The sequence below is a fragment of the Vigna umbellata genome, chromosome 5 (genome assembly GCF_029865625.1).
Source record: "Vigna umbellata cultivar VRB3 chromosome 5, Vumbellata_1.0, whole genome shotgun sequence".
NCBI lineage: Eukaryota > Viridiplantae > Streptophyta > Magnoliopsida > Fabales > Fabaceae > Vigna > Vigna umbellata.
The window spans coordinates 17,066,370-17,087,263 of NC_142169.1; the positions used below are offsets into that span (position 1 = coordinate 17,066,370).

Consider the following 20,894-nt stretch of genomic DNA (forward strand, 5'->3'; position numbering starts at 1 on the left):
ACGAAAAACAGGCATTGCCACGATAAAAAAATATAGATACATTTTCAAGGAACAATCTGTGAGTGGCAAAACGGACTAGTTTAAATATTGCCAATATGTAAAATTAATTTAATTAGGAGTAACTAATATAATTTGTGTTATGACTTTTACCGGAAAAGTTGTGTGTAAGTGTGAATATAAGGGTATTTAGTTTTCTAATAATCATTTGTGTAGTATATAAAATGGTATGATATATATGATACATACATATAAGAAAACACAAAATAACTTTTTTGCTTTCTGTCTCGGATGGGATTGATAAACTCTAGGTCATAGAAGATGACATCATCTTAGTTTAATTACGATTAATTAAGTAGAATCAGGCTGAATAATCAAGAATTAAGGAGAAATCAAAATATCTAAGCATAAGATAGTTTAAACACAGTCAACATAGACTTATTCAAATAAAACCTCATGACATATTATTCACTAGATATGACTATTTATTCGATTATTCTTGTATTTTTTATTGTATTTATACAAACATGAAGTGTCTTTGTAAGCACTGTTAAAAATATCGAAGTTTATATTTATATAGTCAAACATAAGCTTCGGTTAATTTAAAACCAAATCTTATAATTGTGTTAATAGTTTAAAAAATGTAATTTTACCTGAGTGGTTGAGTATAAGCTTCGGTTGTATGTAAAACTAACGTCTTGCATAATACTACTACAAAACTAGTTGTTATTCTCTTTTGTTGTTCTTAAGGTTTATTTTTCTCTTCCCTCTTATTTTTATTCTCTTTTGTTGAGGTTTGTTTATCATTGTAGAACTCTAACACTATTCTTCTTCATTTTGTTATTTTGTTATTGCATTTTAGGTTTTCCATTGTCATGTGTTTGGAGCACTCTCATTATATATATATATATATATATATATATATATATATATATATATATATATATATATATATATATACACTAAAATTAATGAATATTTGTAATATGTTCTAAAAACTAAATATTACAATTATTCAATTATAGATTATGTAAGTGTTTGAACCATTCTTTATGTTTAATTATTATCCAGTTACTTATATTAAATGTTTTGTATTGCTGTCATTAATGTAGGATTAACTAATGTATATGTGTTCGTAGACCTTTAACTCATTTATAGTGACAATATGACGAGTGATATTCAAATACTGTCACAAATTGTTTTGGATAGGAAAATAAGATATATTGTCCCTTATAGAGATGAGAAAGTATAGTTTATTGTATTATAATTACAATCCATCATTTTCAGTTTAACAATAATTATTTTTTGGCTTTAATATTTTTTTATTTTTATTTTTGTCAACTTTGTTCAATATGTGACAAATTATTGCAAATGTTTAATGTGGTTCCTATTTTGATAAATTATGTTCAAATCATTTTTCATAATGACATCTAAATTGTTAATAGAAGAGTGTACACGATGATAATATTTGAATGAGTTGTGCGTTTTTTCTTATGTAATCTCTCATACATTGTGTGAGTTAAGATTAATTGTCTTTGTTGTATTTTTAAAACTGAAATTGGCAATAAAAAGGGAAATGGATTTCTTAATTGCATCTAGATTTTTTCGTGAGATGAAAACTGATTTTGCAAACTCCACTTATAGAAAGAAATCATGTTAGTTGCTTCATGAGGTATTTCTAATGGTTTTCAATCTTGGTTCTCTTGTTGCAATAGTTAGGACGATCAGTTTTTCTAATTCCTTAAAAACTGACATTCCTCAGGAATCAAAGTTATCTCTTCCAAATGCTCGAAATCGAAATAATACCTGAAATCCTTCTTCATCCTTGTTACTAACTGCAAACCAAACAAACACTCAAATTTATAACAAAAGTCAATTAATCGGCGACAGAAGGAAGCAGTGGGGTTATGAAATTGGCAGTGGAATTATATTTACAAAAATTTTTAGAACTAAGATAACATAATGGAATAACAGGAGAAAAAAGATGAGAATAAATTGCAAAAACACTAACTAGTTATTTGACCATTGCTTCCTATAAATAAAAGTTAAACATTATAAAAGAGAGTATGAGACCCACCTATTTATTTTAGTTAACAGTGGGAGAATTCAATTAGGTTAAATTGTGTTTTGAATTTAATTCACTTCAAATTGACTTTTTTTTTATATAAATTAAGTGATGAACTATGTAGGTTAAATTCGAGATATCCAGTCTAATACAACACATATAAAAAAAACTTTCAATTAAATGACTTTTAAAATTAAAATAAAATGTAATGAAAGGTAAGGATAAGATATAGTTGTAAGAGTAAATTGCAATAATATAATTCTAACATCCCAATTTTTTAGTAATATATAACTACTAAAAATTAGCATTACATTGATAATGATATAATAATAGCTACAATTTTTTGAAGAATATCTTCACCCGAAGAACAAAAGCAAACCTATACTGCAAGCTTCACTTCTAACCTCTCGCTGAGTCAACTGAAAATATTGCATCCCTAAGCTCACACCATTAAGGTGATCATTGCAAAAGAGAAAACAATACACAGACAAACAAACACAGAAGCAAGGGTAAGCTAGAATATCAAAAGATTTTACATAACAATTAAAATAAGAATATTACACAAGCATGTTATAAATCATACAACACTGCGATTAGTTCAAAACCACTTAAAACGTTCATTACTGTTCGGACAGATGTATTGACATCGGACTCATAGGGAACCTGCACCCGTGTATGGTGGAGCAATCTTGCTTAGAAATAATAATAACCATAATCCACATCCTCAACCACCACCAACAATACCATACACCAAGGTTAATTCGTCAAACATCTATGACACTAACCAGTGACCATAGACTAGGACCTCCTGCTACTTTCCACGACATAATCACCCATCTCTACATGAGATAGAGTTATTGAAAGTGTCAGGATCATTCCCCAATCCAGGAGCCCCTACCTCAATACATAGAACAACACAACCAACTTAGGATATTCCTCCTTGGAATTCCTTTTTCACATGATACTTGAAATTCACACCTCACACATTATTTCAAACATCATCACCACATCTCATCCATAATCATATTCATATTCATATATTTATTTCCATACCACATTGCATACTATCAATGATCATATAATCTCATGAATACTTATACACCATTCTAATAATCAAAACATAGCTCAATGTTATTAGAAAACAGGGATAAAAAGAATAAAAACAGGTTCTGGACTAATCGCTGTTAACAATATTTTTGATCTTCAGAAACGAAACCAAAAACTTGTTGATGGATCGACAAGTGTACCGAATCGCACAAGTAATATAAAATGGTAAGACCAAGTATCGTATCCCAGAGGACTCTCGGCACTAAAAAGTCGTGTGATAAATTAATTAATTAAGACTTAAAATAAATGAGACCACTGGTTTGAGATGCAAAAACAAAAAATAAAATATGAATGTAAATTGATCAATAATAGAGTAACACAGAGATGAACAGATGTTGTTTAATATGAGATGAATATGTTGTTGGGGTTAGATTTCACCAAGATCCCTCTCATATATAAAAGAATTCCTCTTTATGCATTAATGTTAACGTCACTCACTAAAGTACTTAGAACCCAATCCATTGGCGCAATAAGCCTGCCTTAATTCCTAGTTCGTGCAATTCCTAGTGTTCCTAGAAAATTAAGTCTAAAGATCAAGAGCTTAAGACGACCAAGTACTCATACCCTCATCCCTGAGAAATATTACCCTTGGGAGAATTCAACAAGAACCTGAATTGTAAGGAACCTCCCGGCACTCATGCAATTCATAAATCATGCAACTAAATGAGTTAAATAGAGCAAGCATTAAAACAGATGAATTCCCTAACAATTAATGAATAAAGCATATATGATTAAGAATCAATTCAAATAGGTTATATCATTCCCCAACAACAAATAGAGTTTTAGTTCCCCATAAACATGGAGAAATTAGATGTACAATAGAAGAGTATGAGACAATAAAACCCTAAGAGTAGAAGAGGAAGCTCCCGCCTCCAAATCCGCCTTTAGAGAGTAGAAGAGTGTGTTGTTGTGTTGCTCCAGCCAGAGATACAAAACCTAGAGCGTCTGGGTCCTTTAAATAAAGTTGGAAAATAGTAGAAACAGGGTCCGGTCCAAAAGACTCGAAATAGAGCAAAAACTGGGTCGGATCAGCAACGCACGCCGCTCGGGTGCCCCATTTGGCCGCCCAGGCGGTGGACGTCGATTTTCGTAAGGCTTGAGCCTTCAATTTCGCTCGGGCTTCGGGGGTCCGACGCTCGGGCGGCCTAGGCCGCCCGAGCGTCGATTTTTCCACGCCCAAGCCTCCATAAGGTCGCCCAAGCTTCATGCGGTTCCCTCTTCTGGTGCTTTTGTAGGCCTTTCTAAGCTCTATATCCTTAACACTTCATCTCTTCTTCCTGTATTAACTCATTTTCTATCAAAACAAAGAGAATTAGTCATAAAATCATCAAATTCAACCTCAACTCTCTTATTCACACAACTTAATGAAAAAACATGAGTCCAAGCAAGTTTCTGAGTCAAAAAGGGTGTATTTAGTATCAAAGTTACATCACAGATAACGGTATTTTAAATCGTTATCAGTCACTCAGCGCACCAAACTCATTGTGCGAAAACAGAAACAATGGGTTTTGCTCACTCACCTCTCGCTCAGCGCACCAAGTATGTGCGCTCAACTAAAGCCCATTCGCTCAGCGCACCAAGTCTGTGCGCTCAGCTAAACTGAAAATTCTGCTACACAGTATCAGACCCTAACCCCTTGCATAACGCCCCAAATCGCGATGCGAGAGCCCCAAACAGTGGCTCGAACTCCCCAAACACTCGCAAAGCGCACCTATTCGTTGTGCGAATCAACTAACAGAGAGAAACCTCTCAAACCATTCGCATAGCGCATCTATTCGCTGTGCAAATGCCTTGGCAGAGAGCATCTCGCCAGGGTGACTCGCTGAGCGAATGGATTCGCTCAACGAGTCCGCATAATCTGCAGCACCAAAAATTCTGCAGAACCAAAAATTCTGCAGAATTATGCAGCTCAAACACCAATTACCAATTCTAACTATTTTTCCCAACTTCTAACCATCCTAAATTGTGTTATAAACTTAATTAAACTTGACTAAATGATTCTAAATCTTCCTACTATTAATCTAAAGTGTTTTTGAACGATTTCCTACTATATAACTTCAAATTCATCAACCTAGGGACCCAAATCTAATTCTACCACTTTTAGCACAACTTTGACTGACTTAATGGCTCAAACAAGTGACAATAAGCTTACTAAAACTGCCCCAACAGCCCAATTGCACTCTAAACCTCAATTGCTCAAAATCACTACCTCACTTCCTCCAAAGCAACCCTAGAACTACTACAATATGCCTTAACTCTCAAGCAAATAACCCCATCACAGATTTATAACCTCTAATATATTCAATAACAGACTAACATCATTCTCAAATAATTTCAAATCCTTCTACTCATCATTTTCACCCAAGAGAAATCAACATACATGATCTTACCAATTTTAAAACATCAATTCATCAACATACATATTCTTTATCAATTCCAAACATCAATTCAATGCAAACAGTTTAATAATTACACAATCACTAATTACACACTAAGTTTAACAATTCAAAACAGTCTAGCTTCCCTTACCTCAGTTAAACACTGCACAACTCACAGAAACCCAAAACGAAGCTTGAGCTGCAAGGAAACTCTATGGAAACCTACAATTCACCGATTGGTGATAGGAAAACAACCTTAGAACCTAGTTTGAGCTAGAAATTGAAGAGGAAAGTAACCAAACACGTGCAAACAGAGAATCGTTGCATGACAACGGTTAAAGACATACGAGAAAAGGAGAAATAACTTACCGACTCAGAACCAGAAATTGATCGATAGGAATTGTAGCCCTGAATGCCAGGATCGCCTAGGCGCTTCCTGATCATCGAACAGATGACTTGAAATCAAGAACTCTTACAGAGAAGTGAGAGAGAGCGAAAATAAAAGGTTTTAGAGAGATAGTGTTCTTAAAATAATGAGACGAGCTTAGAAAATTCTATTTATATTATAAAGTTATTTTATAATAAAATACTCGGTCCCATTATTTTAATACACTTACCAACACTAATACTCTATTTTCTAGGTTCTCACATCAATAAATAATATATATATATATATATATATATATATATATATATATATATATATATATATTCAAATAATATGATTACATCTTATTTAATAAAATATTATAAAGTTAATTAAGTTATATTTCTAATTTTTCTTTTATAAAATATGAATTTAATCAATTTAATAATATATATATAAAAGAAAAATTAGAAATATAACTTAATTAACTTTATAATTTTATTAAATAAGATGTAATCATATTATTTGAATATATATATATATATATATATATATATATATATATTTATTGGATTATGAATATTTATTTCTTGTTTGTTGTCGTAGTACATTCTATATTTAAAATATTTATAAATACAAATTGATTTAATAAAGACTATTTATTTAATTTTCATACTTATTATAAGTTTTTTTTATTAACTTAAACATAAAAAATTTTTATTTTTCTTTATCTTCTTTATTGAACTCGATAATCAATTCTCGATTTAGAGGAATTACATTTTTCAACACTTAGTTCTTGTATTCCACATTCAATTCTAGAAATCATTTAAAATTTTTTATAGTGTTCCCTTCTAGTAATGTATGATCGTCATACACCTCGTCAACATTATTTCAATAGAGTTTAAGCATCCTACAATACCTACCATCTATAAGAAATAAAAGTTGTAAGGAACAAGGAAACCACTTGGACTACCCATCCTAACTTGGTTTATCTTTATGTTAATATTCCATAAGTTTAAGTTAGGTGTTCTGGTAGACATATGATCTACTTGGGTCAAAAGTCCTTCCTTGGTTGTATTAATAACTCGTGAAGGGAGGGACATAAATATGTGTTAGTTGAGGAGATGACCAATGAATATTTGGCACAATGTTTACTCTTACAATTTGAATTGGTGGCGTTTCAACTTGTGGATTATGATCTTCAATGCAAAAGTTGATGAGTCCTCTATGCTCTTAGCATTTTCACCTTTCTTCTTCTTGGCAGGTGGAAATTAGAAAACAAGTCTTCTCATGGGGAAATTTTAGCCTTGGCACAAAGCCTTTTTGTAAAGAAAATCTTTTTCGTGATATCTACATGAAACATTACAAGTAAAATAAACTAAAGTACTATATAAATAAAATAGGGGATATGAAGGTTCTTTAGAAATTCAACATTTATCCTATCATCAACACTAAGAAGGTATTTAACCTATTTTATTCAATCCTCTACTTAAACTTATCAAGCTTTTTTCCAATAAAGAGAAATTTGAGGAGCATGGTTAGTATAAAAGAATAACCCTTTTATGGAATCTTGAGGAGAGCACCTCATGTATTTTTTTAAAAAGAAATTGAAGTTGTTAAAAAAGAAGGTATAAATGGAGAAAACATGACCATGTTGAACACCATTCACGGATACTTAACCGACTTCTAAGCCATGCTTAAATTGGTAAAAGTACATAAATTTATTTATGGTAAGGAAAATTTGAAGGTGATGGCATACAATTTGAAAAGCATTTAAGAAGGTGTAATTATTAGTGTGAAGTTAATTAAGAGTCACATTCATGATTGATAACATCCTACACTTAAAAGAAGAAAGGGCAAAGAGAATGCGTAACTCTTTAAAGAAGAATTCGTACACAAAAATGAAATCCTCCCTAACGGTGCTTAGTTTCTTATAAAATATATTATTAACATCACAAACCTTGACCATAAGAAACTCTACCATATTATTGGAACATATATTGAAAGAGGAAATTAAGTCTTCTATGAACTCTCTAGAATTAAAAGCATAGGGGTAAACGACAACCTCCCCATGAGTTGATAAATAACCAGGGTCAAGCATTGGAGGAAATTTGTCCCCCATTTTTTTCTTGACCATATTTGGTTAAGTGATTTTGTAGTACCTTTTAAGAAGAAACCTTTCATTTAATCACTCTAGAAGAACTGGCCATAGTCATCTTGACTGCTGGCTTGGTTATTAACATTGTGTTCATAATCGAGGTGGGCGGAGAAGTTCCCTTTACAACATCTCTCCTTGGAGAAAATGAGTCAATGTGACTCAAGGATAATTTTCTTAGGTTGGTCGAGAGGATAAAGCCAATTATGAAGAACATGAAGAAGAACAAAATCATCAAGTGGGATGAGTAGTTGGAAGTCGCGTTCGAAAAGGTGAAGACCCTCTTAGACTAGTCACCTGTTATGGCTTGACTGACCAAGGGGGAGGAGTTACCACTCTATCTAGCGGTTTTAGACGAAGTAATAAGTAGAATCTTGATTCAAGAGGCTTTGGAGCACAAACTAATTTATTTTGTTAATAGAGTTTTTGTAGGATACCGAGAAACGTTACTAGCAAATCGAAAAGGTAGCGTTGGTGTTACTCATGGCCGCCCGTCGGCTCAGGCCGTATTTTCAAATTTGTTAAGTGGTTGTCCGAATCGACCACCCAATTGTAAAGAGTTTAAGAAAGCATGATCGTATGGTAAGCTGTTTTGTGGAACTATCAGAGTTTGACTTACATTTTGAACTGCACAATTTTATGTCAATCTTTATCGCTTTAAAGAATCTTCATCATCGAGTGACATAACCTTATTCCTATTTACAAGAGCCACCTTGTCTTCTGAATCTGTATCCTGCTCGGTTGATCCCAAGATAGAGGATGAGGCTGATAATGACATTGGCGATGAAAAAGAACCATCGTCTGTATACCCTCGACCATCCCTTCCCCCAGACTCCTCAAAAAATAATAGGAAAATAGTATATATTATGACCTGAAAGAAAAGAAATATAAGGATGTTTGGTTATCACAAGAAGATGAAAAAGAAGTCGTGAAAATGACAGAGAGGCCTACCACTATTTATATTAACTTTCGCCTTCTGGGTAGCACAAATTCCTAGGCACCACATGTCTTCTTGTCAATGATCATATCCTTGCCCAATAGTCATATTTTTTAATGGGTCAACAATTGTCCAAGTAGATACACGCTCGAAAGGAGGTGTAGACCTAATGACAAGAAAACCCAATTAAAACTCATCTGCTTGTCGAGATAGCCTCGGGTTTTGAGGCTTGTGTACTGTATGACTATATGGTCCATACTATGGATCAAACGACCCATTTCCCCAGACAAGTTCCCTTCATAATCATGTGATTGAGAGATGAGACCTAACTGTCAAACAAAAAGGAGAGATTAACGTTAACTTTGATCAGTTTAAGAGAAAACGAAATTACCACTAATTGGGTCATAATTAGGTCGTGATTAATCAAAGGTCCATTTCAAAATCTATAAATATAGGTAGGAGGTAAATGATGACATTTAATATAACATTAATACTTAAATAATGGAATAGTTAATCAGTTTAGCATCAGAATAGCTTCTAGAGATAACCTCCTATTTATCAAACAACTTTATGAAATGATAAGTGAACAACTTGGAGTTAGACATTATTTTTATATCATTGACCTTAAACCTTACATGCAAAATATTTATATTTTATTATTACATGGTTTGTAATTAAAATAGTTAGAAAAATATATCGAAACTTAAAGGTATAGATTTTGTGATTAACTTTGAGTGAATTATCCATTATCTATATTTATTTTTTGTCTGATTTAGAACATTCAACTTTTTATCCAAACATTTATATGAAAAAGAAAATAACAATTTTCAAATTATGTATTTTATTTTGAATCAAATAAGGAGATAAGGCTACTTATCTAACATAAAAAAAAAATTAAAGATATACATTTTATTCTTTATATTTATTTCGGATTTTTTTTTAGTTTCAATTACCCTCGCATACAATAAAAGATATTTTGTCATAACTGTAAAACAACCATAAGGAATTATTTCTGTATATCCCTTACTAAACTGAGTAACTTGATATGAAAGGCTAAGAACAAACGAGATACAACGATCAAACTAAAAAAATTCTCTATACTGAAATTTTAAATAAATGTTAGAAACAAAAAATATTTTAATCTAAAATAAAATATGGGTAATTATTTTAAATTATAATCTTAAATACTATAAATATAATTTCAATTTGTAAAAAAAAAGTAGTTTATCTGTAAACAAAAAAAGTTAAACAAATGTTTAACTTGGATGGGAAAATAATTAATATAATTTTTATGTACTCGGTATTTAAAATTTATAAGTTTGCTATTTATAATACACCGATAAAAATTTAGTTTTTGGTGCAATCCACTGCAATTCCAAAACAAGTACTCTATTGTAATTTTACTCTAAAAATATAAACTTATAAATTTGTTATTATTTACTTTAAGCATAAAAGATAATATTTCACACAACCAAAAGGGAACATACTTGTTTATTTTGGCCATTATAGGTAATAGAACTTTCATATTATTAGTAGTTTTGGTTTTATAAAAAAAGGAGCACAAATATCTCATTGAGGAAGAGGGTTATCTAGGAAGCCAAATTCTTGTTATAAGAATTGAAAACAATGAAAAAAAAAATCCGAAGAATATATTATTTGATACATAAAGGAGTTTTTATGTGGATGGAAGAAAATTAGCATTCATGGCATGGTTTACATGGTAGATGCTGCAAGAATGGTAAAGTGATGCTGAATTGCAGAAACACATTGAATACTGCAAGGACTCTTGGCTGTACATGCATGGAATATGCTCATTCTTAAAAGGTAAGAAGAAGAAGAAGAAAAAAGTATATATATATATATATATATATATATATATATATATATATATATATGTATTTGTGGAAATATGTGGTAAAATTAAAACTGGGTAGATGGATATGGAAATAAAAATAGATGAAAAGGACTTAGGGTTGTCTCATAGTGATATAGGGTTCTGAGCTTGTCCTCGGCCTCATCAACTCAGACCATGATCCTGGAATCATGCTGAATGTCTGTTCTTTCAGCTTTCCATTCTTTAACTATTTTATATATCATTTTTTATTTTTAATAATCTCTTTATTATAAAATATAATCTGCTTACTTTTTATGTACATGTCATGGTTTGTAAAATCATTCGTTCTGCATTGTCATAAGAAAGGAAAATAGTATGGAGTTATTAGAAATTAAAATAGTATGGATTGTTACAGTAATTGTTGGAATGTGAATAATTGGAATTTGTTATTACGTGTTGTTTAGGGTTTGCAGGCATTGGCAAAGAAAGAGAATCGTTCCTTAGTTGTATTGCATTGTATTAATTATGCAGTTGGAAATGTTAGGTAGAAGCAGTGGATTCAAGCTTTTTGATGGTGAAAGGAACCTTTTACTTCATACATACATTACCCACTCTTTACATTTATTGCGTATCATGCTTCTTCTGCTCTTTTCTTCCTACTGCTAAAAAACATTGCAGATGCTGCTCTTCCTACTTTCTCTTCTTCTTCATAATATAATATGTCAGATTAATCTCTCTTTATCTAAAAAAATAGATATAAAATATTATATTTATAGTAAAAAAAATATAAATTAAGTCTAAAATACAAATAAAAAATTAATATCAAACTAATTAAAGATAAAAAAATATTAATCTAATATATCTAACAATATCTATAATATATAATATGAGAATACACACAATAATATATATATATATATATATATATTCAAAACTCTAAATTTTTTTGTATGTTTGAGGAATGTTTTATGTGCAATAATGCTATAAGATAAACTAAGAAATAGAAAATAATTAAATATTTTTATTTTTATTTATTTTCGCTTTTTTATATGTATTTTTATTTCTTATAAAGAGAAAAAACTGATTTTAATTAAAAAAATGTCTGTTTGATTATGTTAAAATATTTCATAGTTAATGTAACCCTTAAAAAAAGAATACTGCATAAACTAACTTATTGACAAAAGCTTACATGATATTACCAGAAAATACCACGTGTCAATATTGTCATTTCGGAATTACGAAGGAAAATATTGAACTCGTTTCAGAAAAAAAAATGAAATCAATTTCACATCATCCTAACAATCTGCAGAAAATAATTGGTAGAGGATTAATTGGTTCAATTTTCCAATTAGGTTTATGAATCTTCCAAATCCTAATTTAGGTCAAACCTAACCGCTCATACATCGCATTTTGTCGTTAAACACTTTTAAATTCAAATATGTTCGTTTAAATTGGACAAAGTTTAACTGCTCAAAAGAAACAAAGCATATTTGTGGTTTAGTAATTGACGAATGACATCTTTTGTTGAAATGATTATATGTTTGTTAGGTTTTGGAGCAAATAAAAAAGGCGTCTCATCCTTCCGCTGTTGAACAAGAAAATTCAGGAAAATGAGTTAGTTGAAATGTAAACGGTCAAAATACACATAATTGCTATTTGTAATATGTAAAATCATAAGGCTTTGAATTCAAGAAAGAGCAATTTAGTCATCACAACCTATTCTCTTATCATTTACTTTAATGATGTTTAGATGTATTTTTTTCTATGTTACCAAATTCATGGACCAAGATTTTTCATTGACCCTTAAAAGTTAACCTTACGCGAAATATTTCAACTATAAAGGCTCTCGATGTTTAAAGTATTGTTCATTGATTTTTCTTTTTTATGTTAGAGGATAAAAAAAGTTATTTAATTTAATTTTTTTATGTAGAAATTTATTGAATATGTATAAAATAATTGATCGATGATCATAGACGTAATGAATTGTTGAAATAATTGTTATGGTTGGAAGAAACTCCTCTAATTGAAGATGATTTGGATCGAAAATGATGGGACTTTATGATTTAGTGGTAAAGGGAGAAGGAAGTATGAGAGGAAGCACTATTGAAGAAAATGTGCGTAGAAGAGGGCACAGATGATACTTTCATGCAATCAAAGTTGTTTACGTAGTGATGCCTTCACTAACTACATCCATCTTTTCGACCAACTACACAACCACCCTTCATTTCTCTCCTCATACTTTTTCATATTCTCTTGTTTATTGATTCAACACGTTTCGGATTATATATTTTTAAATTAATTTTAGATTTTGTAATCTGTAATGAAAAGGTATTACTGCTTACACATATTCTAGAGATGTATTGTATTATATAATACATAATTAAAAAAATTACATAATCTGAAATATTATATAATAGAAAAGTGTTACTGAATTCACAATGAAAACGTGGGCATTTTAGTGGTGCAAAAAGTAATTTGCTACCTAGGGCAGACTTAGTAGGTCCAAAAGCATATGAATAGTCTGATAGTTGCAAATTAGAAAAGAAGAGGAGTAGGATAAGGATAAGAGAAGCTAGGCTATAGACATGGAATAGGAATTTTGGGAGTAGGTTTGGATACTACAATATTTAGATCAACTACTTACCCTACATTTTTATTTAGCAAAATGATTCTTTTAAACATTTAAATTTTTTACATTCATTTGACATTATCTTTATTTACTTTTTACTCTCTTTTTTCTTAAAAAATACAAAATTTTATATTTCTCTGATCATTTTATCTTTGTATTCTGTGTCAAAGAAATGTAAAAGTATAGTACGATATAATTACTCTTTTATTTAATCTGAATAATGTCATCTCTTCTGCATTTCATTCACAAATTATAATAAAACACACATGCTATTATAATACTAATATTAATCGTGGAAAGAACAAATGAAAAGAGTTCCAATTAAAACTAAGTTATGCACTTTAAATGAAGAAAATATTCAAAAGGAAGTCTATCTGATTCACTAAATAAAATTATTTGGCATAATTTGTAATCCTAGTTATAAATATAAATAATATAATATGCAAGTTTGAGCAGGATTGGAAAGTACAATATCTTAATTATGGATAGGGGGAAGGGGGTGAAAGAAAATACTCATTCATACTGACCAGGGCAGTTCTGCAATATAATCCAACAGATAATCGTAGTCTCTGTTATGAACATACTCAAAGACACAAAAAGTAATTTTAGTTAGATCTTAAAAGAACTGTTTTAAATCGAATACTTTTCGTGCAGTAAGTTCTTCCAACATGAATCATTTTAGAACTTATTTTAAAGATTCAGTAAATAACTGGATAAACCAGCTTGTGATCAAACAAACAGGTTTGTTGCATTCGACTTGATCTGATTCTATCTCCATCCAAGCTCACCTGCATAGTATTTGCCTGAGAAAGCAGGATATATACAAGTATAAGTTCATCACGAGCTTGGGAGATCTGTTATACTTTGAAAATGCAGCTTGTAATGTAGTGTTCAGCCTTACAGTTGGACCTGTTATATACTTGATATGATCTGGAGGAGGTGAATGTAATTTTAAGCCCTTTTTGTAACTTCATATTTTTAATTAAATAAGGGAGATAATGATTTATATAATGCAAATTAAAGAAAGCATTAACAAGAGTTAATTACTAGAAGATATTAAATATTTCTTATTGAGGATTAATCTAAAATTTACAACATTTTGCTTAATTCATCCTATAAATCACGCACTTCTAACATGATGGAAATGTATATGATTTTGATAGAGAAAATTCTATATGAGAATTTTGTGGAATTCTGAATTATAAGAATCCTAATTTGATCTTATTAAAATAACTTGTTACGATTAATTTCACAACTTATCATCACTATCTTCTCATCCTTTTTTCACTGGGACATCAATATCCTTTTCCCAAACTTTCCCATCAGTGTTTGCTTTGAAGCTTGTACCTAGCGTTGCACACTTCATAGAGTGACAATTAGAATAGGGTGTTTATTTCTTTTATTCTCTACTGAATTTTAGAGGATTTGTTTTTCTGTTTTCTCCCACATTTATAGCAGAATCAATATTTTAATTCTTCATAAATATCCTATGTACTATGATTCTGAATAATTGACAGATCATCCCCTACACTCACTCATTGGGGAAATTCTGTAATTAATTGTTGAGTCCTGTGTATCAATAGTCACAAAATTCTGTAATATCAGCAGTCACAAAATTACACTGCCATTGTAATCCTATACAAAATAACTATTTTTACTATAATGCCTTGTATTTTTAATCCACTATCACGAGCATGACTTTTAAATGTCATAGTAACATGTGTTAGACTGTATTCATCCTTTTTTTATATAGTGAAGATCATCCTCGCTTTAAATTTGAGTACGGATATGCACTTTAATAACTCCATTGTGCACTACAGGTGTTCAAGTCACTTATACTGTAAGAATAAAAGAACAGATGATCCTGAACCAGCATGACATAAAACAGAAGTGTTAATAAATTATAGATTTGCTACTGATTTATAACAACATAAGGTGGTGTTATAAAAAACTCAGAATTTCAATTAAAAAACTCAAATAGTACTTAAAGTGACCTGTTCGTGATGAAATGCAACATTTAGGACTAAAATCTGAACTGAAGAATAGGCAATACTATTTTCCTCGCCTTTTTTGCAAAACTAAATCACAAAAATACTTGGATGAAAGTCAACAAGAACTTATTAAAACAAAAGGTGTGTGTGTAGGAGAGAAAACTAAAAAGACAAATAAAGAACCATACAGTAACAATTGGGTAGAGTTTATAGCTTGAAAGGATTCGTCAAACAAACTAAACAGTTAAAACAACACATGGTATAATCCCCAAGCAACTCTATAACTAGCATTATGAACAGACCCATTAAGAGATAACAACGCAAATCAACATTATTAGCACTTCAAAGTGCATCATGATGCATTCAATTGATTACGTGCCATATATGATGGCGTATACTAGATGACCCTAATCTGTTCCTGAAATGTCATCCCTATACAATAATCCTTCTAGGATCTTAAAATGTGATGGCAAGTAAAAGGATGGCCAGCACTGGCTGGCACCACTATCTCAAATGATTGAACCGAATGGTAAATACATTCAAACGAAGGAATTTAATTTGATGTATATAGTTACAAATATCATATATAATCAGTCTGACAAATTATAAACAGAGCCTACACCTTTAATTGCAGGGTCAGTAATACATTTTTGCATGAATCAAGAATCAGCAACTATCATCACATAATAAACAGAAAAACAAAATTAGTCGGAACCAACGATTTCGATTGAAACATCAAGATTTGTGGTGTCTCGGTGACGCCATTACAGTCATGCCAACAAAATTCGACTGCAATTTCGCACAATACCATGACAGCAACAAAACTGTGACTAAGACTGTGATATAAAAACTCAAAAGGAACTAACTATAGATTTTGATGATTGCATATCTCTTTGAGAAGGGCATATCTGGCCTTGTTAACACTGTAAAAGCAGAAGTATATATGTTGCTCAAGATCCCCAAGCAAATGCTCCAAAACAGGTTGGTTCTTTGTAAGCTCTTTAAGCACCTGCTGAATGGGATGCCTCTCCCTTCCCCTCTCTAACGCAATCCGAACGAAAGCCTTATCAGCTTCCACCGCGGTTTGAAGCCGATCAACTAGGCTATCAATGGTGTTGATGTCATTCACCACAAGAGTTCCATTCTCCGCAGCCTCAAGCTGCTTCAACCTCGCAAGCTCCCTCCTCTTCTGCCGGGGAACACAAAACGGCGTCGCCGCTACGGCAGTGAAACCTATTGCCGCATGGACGGCGACGACGGCGACGGCGGCAATTACGGCGACGGAAATAACGGCGCACCCGGCGGTGGCGTGGCGAAACATACGGATTCGAGAGTGGCACCTGCGGAGGTCGCGCTGGATGTCGCCCTTCAGGTGGGAGAAGCTGTCGCGGAGCTGGTGGAGGTGAGAGAGCACGAAGGGGTTCTCCTGGCTGTCGAATTGGAGGAAGAGGTCGTAGGCGCGGTCGCACTGGGCCTGGGAGAGCGGCGGCCCATCGGCGGGGAGGACGGAGAGGAGACGGGAGAGTGGCGCGTATAGGTCGCGCGCGCGGAGGATGGTGAGAAGGAGGCGGAGACAGAAGTCAGAGGTGGTTTCGCTGTGGTCGAAGTAGGTGGAGACGAGACACGTGAGTTTGCTGGTGGACTTGGCGAGGGCTTCACGAACGCTGTTGGAGTCAGGTTGGAGGAGCTGAGATAGGAGGTAGCGGTGGTGTGAGTCTTCGTCGTGGGGGTGGTGGACCGGCGGAGGGGCTTGGATGATGGAGCGGATCTCGTTGTAGGAGGGGGCCTGCACGGCGCGGAGGAATTCGGTCGACACGTTTAGGCTTGCGGTGGAAGCGTCTTCATCTTCTTCTTCTCCTTCTTCTGATTCTTCTACATCCGTGGAGTTCCCTACGAAACAAGGCGAAGATTCGGTGAGACATTTTGACAAACATGTTGGGGTTAGAATAAAGAGGTTATGGTTTTGGTTTTACCTTGAGAATTGGAATTTGAATTGGAAGGTGTGGGAATAGAAGCGTTGGTGTTGGGAGTGGAGGGTCTGACTGAAACGCATTCCAGCATTTCCAATTAAATAGTTTGTTAAAAGTTTGTATTATTCTGAGAGCACCTTTCATACAATGCACGAAACTATGCCTGTATGTGATTGCAGTATGTTAATCCGCGAAGAGAGAAGGTAGTGACAGTTTTTAGTTTCCACTGTTCAATGGTGTTTGAGACTTCTTTCGAATAGATTGCAGACGTCGATTGTTGTGCTCAAAGTCAACTGTACCCTTCATTTTATTTTATAGTTTTTTTAATATTAAATATATTTAATAATGTAAAAATTATCGGTTGGTGATGTTGTGTTATAAACTGTGGTTTATGTTATTTTTCAACAAAGTAGTCCATTCGTGGACCAAAGTTACCTTTTATTAAGATATCTGGAAAAATAATTTAATAATAACATTTAAAAAGGATTTAATTAAACTTCAAGTATTTCATAAATTTAGATTTTTTAATTAAGTTTTTCAAAAAATATATGTTTTATTGAATACTTTTTATGTTATTTTTCAACCAGGTTAGTACACTCATCGAACAAAAGTTATTATTTCATAAATTTAGATATTTTTAATTAAGCTCTTAAATGTTTCCATTTTATTAAGTGCTCAAAATGTTTTCTATTTATTTATTTTTGAGTAAGTATATTGTGATTTGATTTTGTCATTAATAAAATAGTATGACTATTATTTTTATCTTTTCAATCTCAACTTACCTACAAACTCTTTTATTTGTTATACTATTATTTTTTAATTCCATAATAAACTAACTCATTTCTATAAAAAGAATAAATGAGTTTAAAAGAGATTTGAAAGGAAATGAGTTGATTAACAAAATAAAAGATATTAGAGAAGAAATGAGTGAGTTGATTGATATCGTAAAAGACATGATCAAATAATTCATCACCAAGTCAACAACATGTTGGATAAGTCAAAGTTGATTCACAAATTTGGAAAGAATCAAGAAGAACCTTAACAAGGCCGAAAAATAGATATTATGTAATCCTTATTGTCCATCTTTGTCCACTAACCCTATCCCCTATAGGATAGAGGATCTTTAATACATCGTGAAAATAATTACTAGTAAAGTCATACTTCATAACATTAACATTAGAAAAAAAAATCTCATACAAAGTAGAATTATTGGATCCTAATGACATGTTCGACTATAATACAAAAAAAAAATCTCAACATTAACAATAAACTCTAAAGAAACTAAATAAATAAACCATGGTTTAACAAAAGAAAGATAGAAGATAAAAAAGAACCAAAGAAGGAGAAGAAGAATAAAAGCTTGAAAATGTGTTTTTTGAAAAAGAGAGTTCCTCCCTACACCTCACTCATCTCAACCTGCATCTCCCAATAGACATTTTTGCCCTTCAGTTATTAAATTTTGAAAAATTTTAATGATATTCCAACCAATCTTCTCTTTCATTCCAAGTGGTGCACTTAGAATTATTCATTGTTGGACCCTCTTTTGGCACTTCCCAGAATGTACCATTCTTTCATTATAAACCCACAATATGCTAGTGGCTTACAACAACCAAACTCAAAAAACAAAATGAGGAAGTCACTGTTGCGACCACCATTGATGGCGAGGCCCACGATGAGCGCGAACGTGATGAAGAGGTACGCGTAGAGCGCCATGTTGACGTGGTAGTGACCCCACGATTCCCAAGGCAGAGACCAACACCACAAATATGTCATCAACTAGAAGCGACACCTACATGACCTTTGGGCAGTCGGAGCCGCCGCAAATGTGGATGTAAGTAGAGGCCACAACGGCCATGCCCAGGAGCAAGAAAAAAAAACCCTAAACCGCAATTCCAACTACGGTGAACATCAACCATAGTTCCAAGTGCGACGAGCGTCAACTTCACTTCCAAGTGCGGCTACCATGAACCGCATCTCCAACTCCGGCAACCTCTCAACTGCACTTCCAAATAAGGCAAGGTCTTCGCCACCAAACATGTTTGTGAGAATGAAGTGTGAGACTACAACAAGTAAAATGAGGAGGAGCACTCTACGAGAAGAGAGGAGAAAGGAAGGGGGTGTAGGGTTTAGGAATATGAAATGCGGCAAAGAGTGGCACAGGAGGAAGGAAGAAGAAAGGAGGTGTAGGGTTTGGGAAAGAGAGGCAAAGGAGGGAGGGTTTGGTGCTTTTTTTAATTGTTGAATGAGTCAAATAAAAAAAGCAGTCAAAAGATTACAGGGGGACAAGTGGAAATATGAAAGGAGGTGCAGCGGAAGATGGGTGAGGTGCAGAGAGAATCACTCAACACGTATTTATAGGTGTAGAAAAGACTCGATGGCAAGATAAAGAAGATTAACATTCCACTTTATTTAAAAAAATATTCAAACAACTTACAGAAACGAGGTCCAACATTAAAAAAAGAAAATACTCGTTATTTGCTATAGAAAATCTATCTTTAGAATTCTCTTTGATAATTTCACACACGATAAGTGGAGAAAAACTCAAATAAAATTAATAGAGGAAAAAAATAACTTTAAGATTTTATTTTATTTCATATAAAAAGGTTGTTTTCATAACATATACTACTTGTCAATTTTATTTGTAAACTTATTCAAAAACAATTCTTTACCTTCATTCATATCAACACCAAACATCAAATATTGGAACAATCTTAACTAACTGTTGCCTCTTAATCATCACGTTTAAATTATTATTTGCTTTAAAATGAGCAACGTTATCACAATTTTATCTTTAAAGGATTGTATAAAAATTTTAAAAAAAAACACTACATTTAAATCACTCTTATTTTTAAGCAACATGACCTGTTGAAAATACAACAACAAGTGAATATCTATTTAAAATTAGAAAAATTAAGTATTATTTATTTAAAAGATTAGCGTCATTTAAGTCTTATAACGTGAGTGCAATTTAAAAAAGTGAAACAATGTTGTGGTTGGTGTTTAATTACCGTCCTCCTGTTTGTAACACTTCCATTTCCATATTATAATGTGACGTAAGGAATGACAGTAGTGATGTGAAACCAAATTTTCAACAAGTTTTACAAAAAAGACTTTGTCTCCTTATTAGTACTCTATCACCATTATTTGCCTGCTATCTTCCTTCCTCGTTAAAAATCGCAATCATAAATATAACTACCACTGCAATTTTTAACCATTATTTTTTTTCTAACGATTTCATGTCCCTTTCTCGGTGATAAATGAAAACGAATATAATTATAATTACCAAGTAAAAAATAACAATACTTTCTCATTCCATATAAAAATAATAAGGCTAATAAGAAAATACAAATACTATTTTATTGGATGAATACGTTTGATTCTATGGAACAAAAAAAATCGTATCTTTCATGTGTTCTGTGACAGAAAAATCTAAGGCAGAATTTCTGTGAAACAAATCTCATCAC

General features: G+C 32.3%; 1 protein-coding gene across 1 annotated transcript; it reads right to left on the reverse strand.

The window, feature by feature from the left end:
- Window positions 1-15,974: 15,974 nt before the first annotated feature.
- On the reverse strand, window positions 15,975-17,712 carry LOC124823396 (UPF0496 protein At3g19330-like). Its single transcript, XM_088115428.1, has 2 exons — window positions 17,434-17,712; window positions 15,975-17,350 (listed from the first exon to the last, which is right to left on the reverse strand). The coding sequence occupies exons 1-2, from the start codon at window positions 17,519-17,521 to the stop codon at window positions 16,326-16,328; spliced, it is 1,113 nt and encodes a 370-aa protein (XP_087971554.1). The 5' UTR covers window positions 17,522-17,712; the 3' UTR covers window positions 15,975-16,325.
- Between the last annotated feature and the right edge of the window lie 3,182 nt (window positions 17,713-20,894).